Source organism: Austrofundulus limnaeus, unplaced genomic scaffold, assembly GCF_001266775.1.
Source record: "Austrofundulus limnaeus strain Quisiro unplaced genomic scaffold, Austrofundulus_limnaeus-1.0 Scaffold47, whole genome shotgun sequence".
Lineage (NCBI taxonomy): Eukaryota > Metazoa > Chordata > Actinopteri > Cyprinodontiformes > Rivulidae > Austrofundulus > Austrofundulus limnaeus.
Genome location: NW_013952449.1, coordinates 1,529,763 through 1,549,986, shown reverse-complemented (window position 1 = coordinate 1,549,986; position 20,224 = coordinate 1,529,763). Strand labels below are relative to the sequence as shown.

The 20,224-nt window shown below is 37.4% G+C and overlaps 1 protein-coding gene across 6 annotated transcripts in view; it reads left to right on the top strand.

Moving 5' to 3' along the window:
- The window catches only part of ect2 (epithelial cell transforming 2), a 56,701-nt gene extending 37,243 nt beyond the window's left edge, over positions 1–19,458 (top strand). For 3 of the 6 annotated variants that reach the window (XM_014008041.1, XM_014008042.1, XM_014008040.1), the window contains 6 exons: positions 372–510; positions 2,434–2,588; positions 7,486–7,593; positions 9,565–9,699; positions 15,579–16,158; positions 18,238–18,328. In XM_014008041.1, coding sequence (XP_013863495.1) covers positions 372–510; positions 2,434–2,588; positions 7,486–7,593; positions 9,565–9,699; positions 15,579–16,127 — 1,086 coding nt within the window. In that variant the 3' untranslated portion in view covers positions 16,128–16,158; positions 18,238–18,328. Of the gene's footprint in view, positions 1–371; positions 511–2,433; positions 2,589–7,485; positions 7,594–9,562; positions 9,700–15,578; positions 16,159–18,237 lie in introns of those variants that run through there. The other 3 variants (XM_014008045.1, XM_014008043.1, XM_014008044.1) reach the window with 2 other exon arrangements.
- Positions 19,459–20,224: the final 766 nt, after the last annotated feature.

Below are 20,224 nucleotides of genomic sequence, written 5' to 3'. Positions count from 1 at the left end.
GTGTGTGTGTGTGTGTGTGTGTGTGTGTGTGTTCAACAGCCATACATTCACATCCTGACAGGGTTCTGTGTACACTGTTGTCTGTGTCCTCTATCACCAGAACCCAGTGATCACAATTTAACCTATAATCTAGTGTTTCATTTTGCCCTCTGCTCCCTCTTCTCCCCTCCCTCCTCTGAGCTTCTAATTAATGTGACATTAATGAGTTGCATTGTTTACTTCAATGAAAGTATCATTGATTTATTGCCAAGGAACCGATCGTACCCTCTCCCACACACCACTACATGCTCTAATGCTCAAATGATGAAACTTTAAAGTTTACTTTGTTCACACATATTTTTAAATACCCTCTCATCTGTGTGTGTCTGCAGATTGCAAGGAAGCGACACAAAGTGATCAATACGTTTAAGAGTCCTCTGGGACAGACGAGGCCTCCGCCCCCTTTGAAACACATCACATTAATGCCGCTGTCTCAGATTCGAAGAGTGCTGGACCTGCAGGACACAGACGGTACAACTTGCACTCACTCAAACATTTATCCTGAGCAGTGTTTTAATTGAGGGACTTTCCCTCCATCAATGTATTAAATATGCATTTTTCAAACTTTTAAAAATGATGATGCTGCAGCTGAATCATGGTCAGTTTCATTACACCTCCTCCTCTTTATGGTTTTTGTTAACTTCCCATTGTATCTCAAAACAAAAAAACAGACTTCTCTCACTATAGTACAGGATTTCTTATTGTTCTGTCTTTATTTCTTTTCTTAATGTGGACATATGGGGGTCTTTTTCAGAACTGTGATTGTATTGTTTTTTTATTCATACGTTGTGCCAGTTTGTAGCCAAAAGTCTATTAAATGGGATTACAACGCAACGTAAAAAAGAACCAGTTTTATCAAAACAAGCTTTTGGCTGCAATTGAAGCAAAAGGGAAGAAAGCAGTGAGTAAGTCAATTTTATTTGTATAGCACTTTTTGCAGATAGATATCAAAGTGCTTCACAAGAAGCTAAAATAAAATAAATGCAAACATACAAAATAAGCATAAAAGCATACAATAGAGCAAGTTAATGCCACTAATACATTTAGCTAAAAGCTTGTCTCAACAACAGTCTGAAGCTGCTTCTTAAAGAAGAGTCAGCCTCACAGAGACTCAGGGGCTCTTGCTTAAATCTTAAATTTGGTTTTAGGAACCTTCAGGGGATTTTGGACAGAAAACCAAATAGTCAGTATGTTCTGAAGAAGAAGAATGAGGAGTCAACATTTCGGTTGTATATTGTTACCAGATGTTGCAGTAGTGTACCCGAAGATTAAAATAATCATATTTTGAGGTAATTTATCTCCATCAATAGCTCATTATTTTATACTGTGCATAACATAATCTATAATGCATTTTTACCTTTAGATAATCAAACAAGTGGTTGGAAAAAGCACTTCTGCAGAACTGCAGGTGTAGTGCAGTATGATCCACTGGCCTGCCCTGAACAGTCCAAAAGATAAAGCTGGAGAAGATGTCGCATAAACAAGTCATCATAGTAAAATATGGACCTCACGTGCTAATTATGTTTGGTAATGAGTTAGTTTGAGCAGTCACTTGTACATAATGGGATTTTTGGATTTCCTGATGGTACATTGTAAAAAAGGCAAAATAATTGTAAGGACACAATAAGTATATAGTATGTCTGACAATACTGTTCTCCACTCCTGCACAGTCAGGTTTTATTCTGCCTTTACTCCATTTAACTCCTTATAAGTTGGAAAATGGAGTGTTCTAAGTATATAATAGAGTTTTCTTTGTTCCTAAACTACACAATGTTGGCAGAACCTCTGAGAGGTAAGTAACTGCTGTTTGTAGATTTACTGCCTTTTATAATAAACAGCAGCCTTTTTTCTTATCTTCTATCACCGGTGACTCTATGAAGACTGTATGACTTTTAATACCATGTAATCTCTTATTGTCAGTTAGCAAAGTATCTCATAAACCAGTGGATGGATTGAATGAAACTCTCAGAAAAGAATTATTGGATTCACATCTACGACTAGTTTACTTGTGGAGTCACTGATTAAAATTATCTACCACTGTTAGATGACTGATACAGCTGTAATTTAGTCTTTTTTTATAATAGATCTCACTACCTATCATTGACCTCAAGGCATCATCTGACTGCTAACAGATCTTTCAGTACATTGATTGAAAACTTTGCTTTTAACTGCTGGTGACACTTTTTGTTCACAATATTTCTCAGGTACCATTAAATAGATTTTAATGAAACTCTCAGAAAGTGACCATGTCTACAGCTCATTAGCCTCTGGACTCTTCCTAATTTAAAACAAGTGGCAGGCCCCTTCAAATTTTCTTCTCAGGAATGTTAGTATTTTATTTTTTTATTGTCTAACTCACCTATTTTCCTCTTCTTTCTCTTGTCTGCTCCTCAGACTGTATAAATGCATTCGCCCTGGTGGTTCATCCTCCAACAGAACAGGAGAACTTGTTGTTCAGCTTCCAACTGACTGGAGAGGAAACTGTTAAAAGCACCTGGCTGCGTATGCTTTGTCGTCATGTTGCCAACACCATCTGCAGGGCTGATGCAGTGAGAATTCACACACACTCTCTCTTTCACACACACCCTCACACTCAAATTAAAGAAAATGGATGATTTGACATATCAATATGAAAAAAAGAACCTGTAATAACACTGTCATTCTCAGCATGTTTTATTTATTTAGCCATGCCCACCCCACTCCACCACCACAAAAAAGGACAATAAATTGTCCTCCCTACAAGCAAATTGATCCAGTCTTGCTTAAATTTCCTTTATCAGCCTGAAAGAAAAAAACAAATTTAACCCTGGTGGCTTTGTAGTTGGCTTATAGTTTATGGTTAGGGTAAAAATCAGGAAACCACAATATAAGTTTACATTATATACTGTGTCAGGTGTCTGTATATAAAGGGCAATTTACCATGAAAAGGAAGAAATATCTCAGATCTTCAGAATGAAAGATCTTTGTAAAAAGGGAGCCAAACTTGACTTATTTTTTTTTTGTACTAGTGTGACCATGTGGCACACTTGGGCTACCCTGTTGGAGAATAGTTAAGCTGATTTTTACTCAAAGAGAAATTAAGAAAAGTGCTCTCTGAGGTAGCTGAGAGATGTTTTTTTTCTTTCTTTTCAAGAGGACGTTTGGTAACCCTTTATAGTAACTACACATTATTTAGCCTTACTTAATCATGAATGCATGGTAAATTAAACTTGAAAACATCATTTGACATGTTTGTATTGACTGTGATTCCAGGTGAAAAGGAACTTATAGCCTTTCAGGGTTTTGTCTACATTAACAAATATTTAAAAAAAGCATACATATTGTGTATTCACACCAGCCAGGTTTAGTCCACTTTAATCAAACTCTAGTTTGTTTATCTAGAAAGTCTGGTTCATTTGGATAGGTGTGTGAATGTATAATTGACCTCTGATGCAGACCAAAAAGTTAACTCATCTGCCTGAAAACCCAGGTCTCGGTTCAGTTGAAGTAAACTCTGGTGTGGTTAGATTACATGTGTGAACGCCAAGCAGACCAGAGACCGCTCTACAAGCAGGAAGCAGACTATAACACAGGTCATTCTGAGTATTAACAGTAATAAAGTTCCTCATATCTTGTAAATATCTTGCTCAATGACTGTGTAAGGTGGACATCACTGCTGTGAAGTTGGATGTGATAGTACTCTGTGAACGCTGCCTCATACGGAGCCGTCTCGGCCGTCTTGTGTGGAAAACAACATTCTTCATGGTTCCGCCTCGTCTTCCACTCATGCTTACCTCATTGTTAAAGAGTGTTTGTTTGGCACATCTGCCAAAAACAAAAAAAGAAATCCTACAACCACTAAAATCTGACATCACTACATGTTTGTTTACATTTTGGGAAGAAGGAAGTTGAGCTCAGTGTTACCCCAGATTTATACGACATGCGACTCCGCTCCACTGCGCTGTGGTGCATTTGCACCCCAATTTATACAGCCTCCGCTCCGTTAGCTCCACTCAAGTGAGACACACAGAGGAGGAAGCATGTGCAGGAAGGAGATTGCACGATAAATCCAGTGATAAATCTGTCAGAGCAAAAAGAAATAATTCTATGAAACACAAACTCCAAACTTAGCTGAAAACATTGATACAAAGGCTTTTGATTTCTATGGTTGAAACTGTATCGCTGTCGTATTTTTGAAAATTCTGACTTCAAAATAAAATCTACTTGTATCGTGTGTGTACACATATGCTTCATGCTACTTGTTACCGTCTGCTTCCCAAACAGAACGATACATTCTGACAGCATTTGTGTAGAAATATCCTTGTATTTATTAATATAGCTGGGATTTCGACATTTTTCCAACAAATTATTCCGCCTTATGGTGTCTTATTCTGAAAATACAGATGTTGTGCTTGTTCCTTTTCCCGTTGGTGCGATGTGATCTCTGTTGATTGACTCCGGAGCAGCTCCAGCATCCGGCAAAAATAGGATCTGTTCTAATTTTGCCAGGTCGCCGTCAGCTCACCGCCGCCCTGCACAGCCGTGCGGAGCCAGTGTAAATACTCTCATTGTTTAGAATGGCTGAGTATTTGCTGCAGAGGTTGGACCGGAGCGGAGTGGAGACGCATGTAGTGTAAATTGGGGATTAGGCTTGGGTATCATGGCCAATTCTCTAGATCGATTCGATTTCGATTCATAAGGTTCTGAATCGATTAATCACGAATCGATTCAATTCGATTTGATCTGCTCTTGAGTAATGAAAATGGTTCAACTGTGTTGCAAACTACAATCTCACTATTTTTTCTCTTCACCATAAACAGCAGGTTTTAAGGTTTTAAATTAAACAGTTTAATCTTGAAAGAAAACTGTCACAAGTTTAAAAGGTTTTAAATCAAAAAGAAATGGCAGGTGACAGTGTTGTTGGATGCATTCATTTTTTAGAAATTAATAATTTTCTTGATAAATAAGATGTGATTGGAATAAGGTTGCAGGAGAAGGGGTGGGCTAATATAAATATACTTCTGCCCACTCCTATGAAAATTGTATATTTGTAATGTTTCTGTTAGCTTATGTTATGTTCAAAAAAATTATTAAAACTTGTTACTTTTACTTTACAACATTTTATCACTGTGAATTTCATTAAGATGTTTCTTAAAGTTTTAAAATGGTAATATTGGTAACAAATTAAACAATTTTGTTTCACACATTTATTCATGCTGTAGAGAACAGTTTCAGTCAGATGTTTACAAACCGTTTGGTTCGAGCGCCGAGCCATTCGTCAAACCCTGCTTTGTTTTCCTCTATCGCATAGGAGCGCAAATCTTTGCAAACAAAAGTCGCCATAGTCTCTGTTATCTTTAAGTTCTGCAGAGAGTCAGCTGATAATGTGAGTGATTCCTTAGTTTCATTTGTTTTGCTCTAGACAACTTGTTATCAAAAGCTAATGTTAGCACTGAACGTCAACCGCATGTAAACATACAGCAAGCCAGGAGTAACAAAATATAGGAACACGTTTCAGGCACGCGCACAAAACGCCATGGGCAAGAATCGATCTCATGCCCTCTGAATCGATTTACCCAGATATAAATGAAATTGATCCAAGATGGATTAAATCGATTTTTTTTTAACCCAGCCCTAGTCAGTGTCATCTTCAGAGGTTTTCATGTTGTTTCCTTCAGTGGTTCTTGGTGCAGTGCCATCAAAGGCGAGGGAGGGTTTAGTTTGGTTGGCAAAGTGCAGTGTGAATGTGAACTACACCAACTGAAAACATCCTGAAATACGACGTCAGCAAACAGTATGCCGGCTAGGGTTGGGCATAATCGTATCGTCTGCAATTAATTGCCAAAAAAACATTAAACGATTATTTTTTGGCACTTGACGATTAATACGATTAATGCCACCAGGCAGAGTGACTGGATAGTTCCCCGGTCAGTCCGCTCGGTGCTCCTCTCCACTTCAAATATGACGAATATTTAAACAAAAGTTCCGTAATTTATTTATCAACACAATTTAAATTTTGATGTACAGCCTGAAGTCTGTGATTTTGACACAGTTTGAAAAAGATTTTTAGGAAGAGCGAATCTTTCCCACTAAATTGGTCATGTGACCAGGACATAAGGGTATCCAGAGACTACAGGCGATTAATCGTCAAATTAATCGTAATCGTCTAAATACCATAATTAATCGTGATTAATTTTTTTGCCAATATCGCCCAACCCTAATGCCGGCCCATGTCCAGGAGACATTAGCATTCACATCAAGAATATTGGATTACAGAAGCAATGTTAGCTCCCAGCATCTGATGCATTTAGAATGACCATGGCCACTCGGATTTCTTGAGCATCTCATGGAACAGTGTGACCACATTAAGCACCCCTCACTTCACATTTCTGACGAGTCATAATAGTTGACACATTCCTCGAGGAGAAAAAGTTCTGCCTGGACCTTGTGATGAGAATAGGCTCTCAGAGCTACTAGGAGAACAAAGTTACATCATTTTGGTCAAAGAGAGACTATCTTTTCACTTCTCTGTGGAGCGTCGTCATTCTGGAGAAGCTTGGAGTAGAGCCACTGCTTCTTATTGAAAGGGCTCAGCTGAGTGGGTTTGGACCTCTGATTAAGATGCCACCTTCTGGAGGCTTTTCAGCCCTCACACTGGGAAGAGACCCCAGGGCAGACTAAAACACTCTGGCTCTGTGAATCGACCTTCAATAAGCAGGAAAACAAAGCTGGATGGATCTCTGCCTGAAGCAGTGATGTGGATGCAGAGGTTGAGCTATGTTCCACTTGCTGGGGATCGAAAAATTACAAAACAAAACCAAAGTCTGAAAAAACCGAGGTGCGAATGTTAATTTTGATTAATTTGCTTGAGTTATTTTTTATGTTCTTGTTAACACATTAAAATATGTAGCTGCCACTGTTTCATGAAAACTGTTAATTTAGCTTGTCAAAAATAAAGCCACTAACAATTAACTGAACAAAATATTAGCTCATAGTCAATTCCTATATTTAAACATTAGTGTGTGCGATTGATTTTCATATTTTTTTAATATATTTCCAATAACGTTCTGTTTTCATATGAATTTAGAAAATTTTTGCAAATGCGTCTAAATTGTTTGGATTAAAAACTTAAAAGGAGCAATGTTTCATTTGCTGTAATTAGTTGAGCAAGCAGCAGGGGTTGATGTTGTCTTCTGTCTGCCCGCCACCACAAAGCTGCATTTCTAATTCCTCTCCACCGGGTCAGTGCTGCAGTGTGAATACCAACGAGATGGAGCTGTGCTTGTTAAAAAGCCCTCTGCAGGGTGAGGGGCAGAGATAAATTTAAGACTGTGTGAATCCTACACATCCCATCTCACAGCGTTTTTTTCCCAACAAGAGCACAGTCTATCTGCACCAATTACATCCTTCAAGTTTAGATTTGATATTGGGTCTAAAGGTGTATTACGTTTTTTGTCTTGTAACCAGGAGGATCTCATTCAGTACACAGAGCCAGACTCTCTGCAGGTCAGCACTAAGGATATGGACAGCACACTGAGCAAAGCATCCAGAGCTCTCAAGAAGACATCAAAAAAGGTAACAGCAGGTTTATATAAGCACACATAATTACACTATTTGTGCAAACTAAACTGCAAACTGTTTTCAGAAGAGGCTGTACCTGAAAACGTATCATTTTACCACTTCGATCATTCAGGCTGTAGCATAGTGTGTTTTATACTTCTCAAAAACCTTCAAAAACAACTTTGTTTCAACATTGTTTAATGTTTTAAAACGTTGATTGTAAAAACTATTAAAACAAATTTAGTGTTCTAGCTCGAGCTGGCCGATATGACTGAACAATCATGATATAAGCATTTCATATCAGTAGATTTCAATAAGTATTAATTAGTTTAATTGTTTTATCTGTTTGAAATAAAGACCAGGGGGGAAAAAACAGGCTTATTAATCCTGCCAAACTGGTTATTTGATCTTTCCTCTTTTATCCACAATTTCCTCCCGAGCTGTTGCAACATTTGCTCCTTTCTCTCCACATCGTGTTTTTTTTCTTCTCTCAATTCTGAGGCACAGTGGTGAAACATGAAACTAGTACATGTTACTCAACAGGTTATTGCTAGTTTACCAGAGTGAGTGAGTTAGTTGATGCCACCATTCTTGCTTAGCCTGGTTGTGTGAGGTCAAACAGCTAAAATCTTTCCTTTGCCTATGGCTGTGTCCAAAACGACAGGCCGGGTCCTCCGGAGGACCCAGACTCCCCGGTCGCGGCGGGCCGGGTCCTTGGTAAACCGGGAAGACTGGAAAAAAAGAGGCGGTGAATTTGGACAGTCTAGCCTCCCCTCGTTACCCTGGCGTACGTCATGTCACCTAGCAACTGTGACGACGCTAAACAAGCAAACTTAAATGAAAACTAAAAAAATATCAATACAATAGCATTATTAATGTCACAAAACTTTTAAATTTACTTAAAGTTATCATTTGAAGAACTAATTGACCCGCTGTAGGTTCATGTTTATTTCGCGTTTTTTTATGATAAAAATAATATTTAAAAACATTTCTATACAAATGATAAAAGTATTAGAATTACAACCACTAATTTGTTAAAATTTTTAAATCACAATATTTTTATTTAAAACGTATTCTTTTCTCTCGCTTCGTCCGCCATTACTAGCCTAAACAAATCTCCGGTCGGGCCGCAATGCATTATGGGATACGCTGGGCCGGGAAGGATCCATCRGACCTGTCCTTCGATTCGGGCCAAAGGAAGGACGTATTTGTCGGCCRCATCGGAGAAGTCTTCGGTTTTGGACGGCCTTCGTCGCGGCGCTGTGACGTATGCGGCCGACAAATTCGGCCTTCGGAGGACCCGGCCTGCCGTTTTGGACACAGCATATGTCTCTCAGAATCCCAAGTGGTTCTGGACTGGAGTTCAGTGAAATTTTCAACATTCTATCATAAGTGTTTTCTATTTATATTGATCAAGTGTCTATCACAATATATATTATTGATTTATGTCCTAGCCCTAGTTCTAGCTGTCTGTGAAGGAATTCTTGTCAACTTCTGTCCTAAAGCTTTGAATTAAGATGTTGAGAAATGTCCAAGTTGTTGTGTTGGTCAAATCTTGAAACAAACCTTGTGTATGTTCTCACACAATATACCCAACACAAAAATAGGTACAACTCAATTTTACTAATATTGAACTAAAATTTAATGTGTTAAAACAACTACAATTCCATCATTTCTCACCACAAAATACTCTTATTATAAAACTTTGTCATGAAAAGGTGGTGGGTGATATGCATGCCTTCAAAAACTGCAAGACCTTGGATTTTGTTATTTCCGGAAGAAATAACCAAACCACTGGTTATAAAGGTGCTGTCGGCAGATACAAATAGCAAACACCCGTATAAATTTCATTTACAAATGTTTAAGATGGAGAGACTGAAAACTAAACAAGTTCAGCAAAATTGTGCTTTGACTCAAATAACAAGACTTGTTTTGAAAACAGGCTCATATTAAATATTTCCTTTTGTCTGTATTTGTGTGTTTTAGGTTACAAGAGCCTTTTCATTCAGTAAGACTCCGAAAAGAGTAATCCAGAGAGCTTTCTTGGCCAACAGCACTCCAGATGAGAAAAGCCAGAGGCTGAATTGTGAAAACCGAGTCTGCAGCAGCTCCACTTTGGCTGTAAGTCGTTTTATGAGTCCAGGGAAGTGATTAGTCTGTTACTGGAAAAATACTGTAAGCTTTGAAGATGGCATAAATCAACAAAAGCAAATTAAAATCATGTCTTTTTGTTTTTATTACATGTATTATGATGTAATTATTCACAAAGATGTAGCTCAGGATTGATTTTTGTCTGTTTACTGGCACGAGGGTGGGGTGGGGGGTGGGGGCAATTGCACCTGCTCAAAGATTAATTTGATTCAGGTTTTTATCATAAAGTCAAAGAAATCTAAACAAACAGCAACTAACTAAATGATCTGTTTCACAAAACCCAGATAGAGTTTTAATCCAGGATTTACTGGTTATCCTGCATTAACCCAACTTAAATTTCCATTCAAACAAGATTTTGGAAACTAAATGAACAATAAAGGAGTGGAAATGATGAGTACAGTGGCAGCAGATTCTGTGACAATGGATGTCCATGCATTACGTCATACATCTGACCTGCTTTCTTCAGCTTTACAACCGCTTGGTTTTTAGTCTTATTGTGTGGGTGTGACTGTTAGTATCTTTGAAAAAGGATGGTCGTGTTTCATCATGGTTCCAAAGGGTACAACATCATTAAGTATTGCACTTGTTGGCACCTTGAAATTTGGAAAATGGCAACATTTTCAGTTGCTGTATAACTGAATTCGGGGTCTTTGCAAGCACCAAGTTAATGTTTGAAAACCAGGACCTTATTTTGTTTTCATGACTCTATCCTAGGCTGTCCACAATATTTGTTGCCGTCTTACCGTCATCTTTGAACCCACCTTGGCAGCCGCTACCCCATTTATGTGACCCACTGGAGTGCGTTTTTAAAATAAAAAAGGCAAATTTAGCCCAATTTTTTTTAAAGTTTGCCAACATTTTGTAAACTCTCTCACAAATACAGACAACCAGTCACCAACAGTTGCAGTGCAGAAAGGTAGCCGTGGCAGCAATAAACAGTGGTTTCCCTCTTCTTCCAGATAGAAATATGTACACAGCTTAGTGTGGTTCTGGTGAACACTGTTTTTTCAATTACTTTTGTAGAAGCTGAAGCACATCTAAACACAGTCTCTCAAAGCAGATGATGCTGCTTGTAATTCTTGGTTGTGACTTTGTTTGTGCATGCCATAAACAGTCTGGGCACTGGACTTCCATTATTTCTTGTGTGTTTCTGATGTCACTAATACATTTTTGACATTTTAAAACAAATTAGTAATTAATGTCAAAAATTGCATTTATAACCCATACATTTAGTTTCAGGTGCCTAGTAGAGTAACTTGAAGTTGTACTTTTAAAGCTCTGTTTTGTTTTTTAAGCTAGAAAAAACTCAGGGTTTCCCGCAGCGCATTATAAGCCTCCGTGGAGCATGTGCTAAATTAGTAAAGCTACAAATCTAACATAATGACTTTGCAAAAACTCTGTCATAGTCATCTTAAATCTCTTTAGATTTCAACTTAGAAAAGTGGCAGCTGCAACTCGCTGGACCCACAGAAAAACACTCCTCCGTTGTCTATCTGTCTCAGCCTGCCGCAGGCAGCAGGACTCTCCTCTCTCCACTCACACAAGTAGCCCCTCCCTCCACTGAACATTAACCCTTTAGGACACAGATATCATAGCTTTACCTCCCAGAGCAGCAAAACACATTATTTTCAGTGATTGGTGAAAAGTCTCTTCTTATAGTTTTATTTTTTTTATTACATTACTGATATTTCACAAGGATTGGAGTTCTTCTGAGGTTTTACCAAGATGATTAGTACAAAGAGGATGTGATTTGAAGATGTTATAGTTCATAGTTTCTTTAAAAAATTTTAGTTGGTATTTAATAAAAAAAAAAACATTGTGTTGAAAATTACAAATGTGTTCATTTCTACAAAACTGTCAAATATATTTACAAAATACACAGAATTTCTATTGTGACTGATTAAGATGAGCAAAAACCAAATAGTGTTTTGTGTTTAAATATCAGTTTCATGCTATAAAAAATCCTCCATACATTCTGTCCTTGTTCCTAATAAGAGTCAGGGTGGGAGCTGGAGCCTGTCTCAGCAGCCTTTGGGTGAAAGCAGGGGACACCTGGACAGGTCTCCAGTCCATCACAGGAACACTTGGACTGGTCTCCAGTCCATCACAGAGACACAGAGACAAACAACTATTCACCCTTCCAGTCATGCTAGAGTCACACAGAGAGCTCCAGAATGTTTTAAAACCGAGAACTCTGAGATCTGAGTTGTAATCACTTATTAATACCATTTTATCTTATCAAACATTGTCCATTATTAATATTTTTTATGAGGAGTTTTTAACATTAAAATGCAATCAGGCAGACATACTGTATATACACGTATGCATTTATTATTACTGATACTATAATTAAAGGTGAGCTGAGTATATCAAACAAGTAGTCCCTCGCTAAATATTTTACAATAACACATAATTACATTACATTATGTCATATTTTCAAATTTCTTGTAAACCTTAACAATTTTTTTGGCTGTTGGTGGGCTGCCAAAGCGGCCCTACCACCGGGCTTAGCCAGTTTTCTGGGGAAAACCCTAAAACTGAATCACTCCTTGTCTATTTTATCAGTTCCCCTTGAGCAAATTGTTGTACAAGTTTTTTCACTTCTCAACACTTGTGTTCATTTAAACAAATTTTGAAAAGTGACAATAGTTATTTTATTGGCTTTAGAAGGCACGTCTGGCATTACTCTTTTAAAAATAATATCCACTCTTGGGGTTGTGTAGGTAAGGCTTTTTAAATCTTTGTATTAAAGCAGTCATTCTTTTTCTTTTACCCTTTTCTACTGATGACAGTGCGTAGTTTGTCCTGTGTGTTTAGCATGTCTGTTTTACAAGCTTTCATCACTGTATGACAGCTGCAGAACTAATGAGCACTGGATGAACCTTAAGATCAAACAAAAATCTATTCTGTATGCAGTTAGTTAAAGCTGTGATGTTTTGTATCTACATATAATGTCAGTAGTTGTATATTTTAGATAAAATGTTAGGTATTGGCAAACTGTTTAGTACAGCTAAGCTAGCACCTTATCTGAAGTATAAATTTAAGAACAAGGCTTACCCCAGCTCTCACAGCTCCGAAGACATCAATAAATCATTAACCACACTGATTGACTGGCCAGGCCATTGAACTGTATTCCCACCTCTGCAATGTTTTCAGTTTTTCTTTTCCCAGTAAAAAGTTTTATGGACAAAGATGAAGTTGGCTTTTTATTTATAGCTTCAGTTTCCATAGATATAAAAAGAAAGAAATTCTCATTTTCTGCTACAAATTGGAATCTAAATTTCACTCACACTTTGGCAGAGCCTTAATTCAATTCAGTTTATGTATATAGCACCAAGTCACAACATACGTTGTCTCAGATTACTGTACATAAAAAAGGACAATTTAAAGAAGAAACCAGCAGGCTGCGTTGAATCACTTCATCACAGTCTCCCATCCTGAGCAAACGGTGGAGAGGAAAAACTCCCTGCTAATCAGGAAGAAACCTCCAGCAGAACCAGGCTCAGGACAGGCAGCCATCTGCCTCGACCGGCTTGGTTGGGGGACAGGAAAGAGACACAGGAAAACACAGAAGAACTGGTCCAGGTGCACCTACTTCTGGAAAAGAGACAAAAAGGAAAAACATGTTGTTGATAAAAATAATTACAATAAACATGTAGAGAAGAGAGACTAAAGACAACAGCAGAGTGAGTAAATGTGCTCAGTTTGTGCTCCAGCAGTCTGTCTATAGCAGCAGAAATGAAGAATAATTCAGGAAACTTAAATCTATATGATTAATCAAAAAGGAAAGTCTTCAGTCTAATCTTAAAAGTAGACAGAGTCTCAGCCTCGTGGACAGAAACTGGAAGTTGGTTCCACAAGAGAGGAGCTTGATAACTGAAAGCTCTGCCTCCCATTCTACTTTTAGAAACTCGAACCACAAGTGAACCTGCAGTCTGAGAGTGAAGTTCTCTGTTAGGAAAGTATGGAACAATAAGATGTTTAATATATAATGGAGCTTGGTTGTTAAGAGCTTTTTATGTTAGGAGTAATATTTTAAATTATATTCTAAATTTGACAGGGAGCCAGTGGAGAGAAGCTAAAACTGGAGAAATATGATCTCTCCTTCCAAATCTCATTAAAACTCTAGCAGCAGCATTTTGGATTAACTGAAGACTTCTTAAAGAGTTTTTTGGATGCCCAGATAGTAAAGAATTACAGTAATCCAGTCTAGATGTGATAAAAGCATGAATCAGTTTTTCCGCGTCATTTTAAGAACATAATATTTCTAATTTTAGTGATATTACGCAGGTGGAAGAAGGCGGTCCTGGTAACATTTTTAATGTGGGGGTTAAAAGACATATCCTGATCAAAAATAACACCAAGGTTCTTTACAGTAGAACTGGAGGCCAGATTAATGCCATCCAGAGGAGGTGAAAGGCTGCAAAGGTGATCCCTAAAATGTTCAGGTCCAAAAACCATAACCTCTGTCTTATCTGAGTTTAGAAGCAGAAAGTTAAGAGTCATCCATGTTTTTATGTCTGTAAGACATGCTTGTAGTTTAACTGGTTGGATTCATCAGGTTTCATAGATAAATATAACAGAGCATCATCAGCATAACAATGTAAATTTATCCCATGCTGATTAATAATTTTACCTAATGGAAGCATAATAGTTCAAATATGTAGAGTGAATTTTCCTTTTTTGGCCATGCATGTAAACTTTAGGACTGGAATTGCATGTATTGAAGTTAATCTCTGTCAACAACTTTGTAAAATCTTCTGATTCAAGATATTGCAAGTGGCTGTTTTTCAAATATATTTTTTAACAGCAGAGATGTTTCTGCAGTCTTCAATTTTTGCTGCAGCCTTGTTACAGTGTAGGTGATCTAAAACAAAACCTGGAAGCCGGAAGTGACTCTGATGCCATCAGTCAAAAATTTTTGGTTGGGATATTCACTGCATGCTCAACTAATAAATTAGTTATACAAATCAGACTGACAATTAACAAAAACATTTAATGGTTTTATTACAGTGGCATCTGAAAGTGACAATGCGTTGCAAAAGTATACATCTTTTTTTGTTGTTGTTGACTTACAACCTGGAAATTTATTTGCATTTTTAATTTGTTTAAAGCCAAAAGTTCTAAAAAACCATTTTACATTTTTGAAATTAAATGGAGGAAGAAGAAAAAAAGAACGGGGAATGACATAACAGGATATAAAGCTCAAATATTCAATTTTGCATAATATCCACCACCCCACCCCACCCCAAGTGTTTCCAGGTCTGTCTTCATGGTCTTTATCTATCTGACTTCAGGGATTTTTGTCCATGATCAAATCTCTGTAGCTCCTTCAGACTGGTTGTGTGCTACTTGTGTTCAACAGTCTTTAAATCAAAACAGATTCTTGGTTGGACTGCGGTCTGGAGTATTCCAGCACATTCAGTTCTACGGGTTCTCCTTCCTGCTGGAAGGTGAACGTCTGTTGAAATATTGTCTTTGGAAAACTCAAACAGGTTTCCCTCAAGAAGTACTGTGTAATTTGAGCCATCCATTTTTAATTTAACATTGACGGGTTGCATTATAAATAAGCTGAACATTAGTGCTTATTGCTTAACTTGTACAAAACTTAAACTGTTTATGTGATCAATCCATTTCTGATTAATGGAAGATATCAACTGACAGTTTATCGAAGTAGCATTTGAAATTATTTTATTGGTCTTTTGTTCTTTCTGTGTGTGTGTGTGTGGGGGGGGGGGGGGGGGTCTTCTAGAGCTTTGTTCAGGATGATTATTATTTGAGTTATAATGGTTTTGCAAATCATATTAAAACATCTGCTCCATATGTCTTCCTCCTGTTTTGTGCTTCAGATGTCGCGCTCTTCCTCCACATTCAGTTTGAATGATTGTGCCAAAACCAGTGCTGCGGTGTATCGCTCGAACTCTCTGGACCAACCACCAGTCAAAACCAGGGCTCCTATGTTTATTTGTACACCCTGTATCCCGGCTAAATTCATTGCCCACAGCCCCTCCTCCCAGACCAACTCAGAATACACCAAGGATCTCAATCTAAACGATTGCCCTGTTGTTCAAGAATCCAAGTCCATTTCTCAAGTTCCATTCATGGGCCAACCTAATTTTGGTCTCTCCAGTCCTCAGAAAGGCACCTCTGTAGCCCATCTGACATCTACTTCCATTCAGAGGGTCCAAACTTCCATTCATTCCAAAAATTACCATCCAAAGTCAAGCCATGATGTGTCCAGACCAGTGTCTACTGTAGGTTTTCAAGTAAGACCCCCAGCCTCTCAGCAAATGAATGTGAAAACCAGTACACTTTCTGAGTCACGCAAGGATCTGCAAGTGCTTTTGGAGCCATGCAAGGCTGTCGTGAGCAGTCCTCGCAAAGAAACTCTAATCTAAACCATCGTCGAGTTCAGTTCTGGAGTCTCATGTGAGCAAACATAGCTGTTGTCTGGTCTCATCTAAGGGTGCACTAATGTCATTTCTACCTTTTAAAACGATATTCACTGCATTTTGTCTATTTTACATTAACTTTTTAACATCTAAACACGACTGGTGCATTTCTGGTCCCAAATCAACCCATTTAAAACTAAGATCCTGCAAGGACTGCAGATCAAAATAAGGATTCTCATAGTTTAAATAAGGTCTTCTGTCATGTTAAAAATGAGTTTATTCTAGTTGTAATGATCTGTTGAAAATGTAAAAAGGACAGAAGTTTTAAGGGTTGATTTGGAATAATGGTTCTGTTTAATTGACCTGGGTAGCATACTGGTGGTGGTGTTGGCTTGACATATTCACACGGTGGATGCTGATCATTGCTTGTCAATATGCAGTTTTCAAATGTATGTTGTTCTTATCTGACCATTTCAAAGCCAGAACAAGGCATTTTGACTTTTGAGCACCAGAATGAGGTAAAAGGCTATTTTGAAGTATGTTACCATAATTTAATTTTGTCCTTCTCTAACACCCATTTTCATCTAGTACTGACAAATGAAGATCATGTTAGAAGGCTGACTTTATCATCATAAATTAGGAACATTGTCTTTCAGTATAGCCCTTTTGCCTTCAACAACTTGATCTCCTGTTGACTGAGCCATCGCAGAACTTGCAGACTTCTGAAGAGAGACCTAAACCATTATATCTGTTTTAGGAGACAAGTGCATAGAAGTTGAGGTCAACAAAGCAGTCTGAAATGAGCAGATAAATCTGGAGGTTGCAGACAATCTGGCCTCCCACACTCAAACTTATTAGCAGTGCTGTGACAAATCAAAAAAAGTCAGACTACAGGATGATGACACAACAGCCAAAGCCACCTGCAGACGAGCTGCCCACAATCACACCCTCAGGTTTAGAAAAAAGCAACAAAACAAATATTGTCATGCAATAGTGTAGAGGTTTAACACTAGATATGACATTTTGTGAATGAATTATCCAGTTCAGCTTTAAAATAACCACAGAGGACTAAAAGCAATGTACAGAATACAGTATTAATCCAAATGTCAATAAAAGGGGTGCATATCCTGCTTTATTGAAAAACATATATATATATATATATATATATATATTTTCAAGGCTTTTCTGCTTACTTGTAGAAAGACTTCTCAGAGTCCATCAGTTTCGGACAGTGGCAGGATTTCAAAGCTGTGTGCATAGGTTATGATACTCAAATACCACGGGTAACCAACTGAGAGACTAAATTAACATGTTGCTATTTTGGGATGCTTACTCCCAGAAAGTTGTTCTTCTTTATGCTCAAAACATATTGCAAATTTTCTCAGTCAGTTTGGCATAACACAGAGTTCTGAGCTGTGCTTATCATCTATTTTCAATTATACACAACAGAACACGTTGTTGTTCCCCATTGTTTTCTGTAAGGCCAAAAGAACTGGTAAGATCTAGTTAGAACAACTGTTCTATCTAGCCACTCTTACTTCATGGCAATTAAAAACACATTGGGAATTTTAGAAGTAAATCATGCAAAACTCAATTGGATTTATTTTACAACAAAGATAACCTGTGATGATGAAACACTTTCAGAGAGCAAACAGTGCACAATGTACTTCTGGAAAGGTTATAAGTTGATGTTAAAAATGTTAAACATAATGTTTTATTAAATCTATAAAATCAGCTTGTTGCAGTAATCCAGTTAAGATCCAGATTTTAATCAAACTGAAATGCTGCAAGGGTTGTGAAAAAGCAAATTCCTGCAAACCCCAACAAACTAAAGCAACAATGTAAATGAGAGGAAACTGAGAACCTCAGCAAACATTTCAAGACGTTTTGGAGATTCATTGCGAATGCCATTTGCTAACTGGTCTAGTAAGATACTGCTTTAAGATTTTCTCACTGAGGCTTCTTGTCTCTCTGGACTCGGGGCTATTTTAACAAATAACACAACTAAATAAATCCATTTTTCTGAGCTCAGATAAATTTGAATATTTAAAATTGTTGGAGTTCACAACTTTCTTGTACTGCTTTTCATTCTTGTTTTTCTCTCTTTTGTTTGCAGGCCCATCATTCCCCCTCTATGGTCCATCTGCCATCCATGTTTGAGAGGAAGTACCACACATTTAGTCGCTCAAGCACCCATCTCTTCTAAAATACCACAACACGGTGGTGCCAGCAGTGTTGCCTTTTTTCCCTCTTTCTTTTTTATTGTCATCTTGGACTCGACTACCTCCAGCAACAAAATTAGATTTAGAAAATTTGTGTTGCAGAGACATATGACAAAACTGTTGTTGTCCATGCTGAAGCTCTTCACAAACTTTCCACACCCAGAGTCTGGCAGTACTTTGATGGAAAAGAAGATGGAAGGGACATGCTGATATTTGCCAGTGTCAGGATTGTTGAGCTTCCTGCAGAAAACATGGTCAAAGCTGGATGGAAACAATAAACCAGCTATGCACAATTTGTTTATCTAATATGTGTTTATGTTGCTTCCAAGTGCAATTTGAACTACACAGGTGCATTTTTCCAAACGTGGTTGACTCTTGGATGACTCTAATATTATCTAATACTGACCAGCTTGGCACTGTGCTGCAGATGTTTTATTCAGTGAATCTGGTGAGGTTCACCATATCTTTTTGTTTTAAATGAAGGATAGGCTTATGTTACTTTCAGTCATTGGCTTACTTTTGCAGACATTTGTTAAATCGACGTCAAGATCAGATTGATTGTGTGGTCCTGCTGTTCTGGTCTTGGACATTTAGTGATGTGTTGACTCTAACTGTAGAGGAAATTAGCTTTGTTGGTGTTTTCGTTTAGGTGAAGGTTTATTTAACTAATGATTAAACTCTGTTTTTACTAGCTAAAGTTACAGAGTTTAGTCACGTTTCTCCCTAATTTTTGTGGCTTGTTTTTAATCAGCTGTCTTCGACAGAATCATTTATATTTACTGACATAAGATATTATTTTATTTGTAGTAGGGCAGATATAATTTTACCTGAAGACTTCAGTTACTCTATATTTTTCAAGTAAATTTCTAATAGTTTCCAGCTTTTATAAAGCTCTTTTGTCTTTTGGTAAATTTGGTTGTGAAGAATAAAACTGCTCTTTCTTCATGTACACCTGTCCAAGTCTGCTGTTTGTGTTTGAGAAGGGTTTTGTATCCATGTCCAAAACGTTTTGTTTTGATGTCCATTCTGCTTCTATATCTTGTTCTTTTTAAAGCTTATTTTACTCTTTGTGTCACTAATTATATATTTTTTCATATTAAATGCACTTAAACATGGCTTGTTTTTACTGTATGTCTTTTATTACAGGACAAATCAATCTATAAAATACTGAAAATTTATTTTAGTTTCTTTACATGACACCTATTCACACTAAGTCATCCCAGTTCACTGACAAAATAAACCCAAAATGGATCCAGATTCAAATCTAATAATTACAGTAAGTTTGATATGAGAATGATACAAATGCATTCAATGAAATTAAAACTTAATAGATTAAAATAGATTTTTAATTAGATAGGGAGCCAATTGAGAGGAGCTAAAAGTGGAGAATTATGATCTGTCCTGGATTTATTTTGAATCCATCTATTTTATGTATCTGCTTTTTTATTTTAGTGCCATTGCAGTCAAAGGAGATATCCTGATCAAAAATAACACCAAGGTTCTTTATACAGTATTAGAACTGGGGGCTAAATTTATGCCACCCAGAGTAAGTGAAAGGCTGCAGAGTTTATCCGATGTTCAGGTCCAAAAATTATAACTGGTTCATCCATGTTTTCATGTCTCTAAGGCATGCACTGACAGTATTTGTCAGGTTACGTGGATAAAGATGAGTATCATCAGCATAATAAAAAACTAATCCTGCGCTGTCCTATAATGAAAAAGTAATATAGGATTGTTCGTTCCAAGTACTGAACCCTGAGGATCTCCATGACTGACTTTGGTGTATCTTTAATATTCATTATTTAACATGAACAATGAACAAACTGAAATCTATCACATAAACAGGATTTAAATGGGAGGACATTGATGATGGTGGTGGGG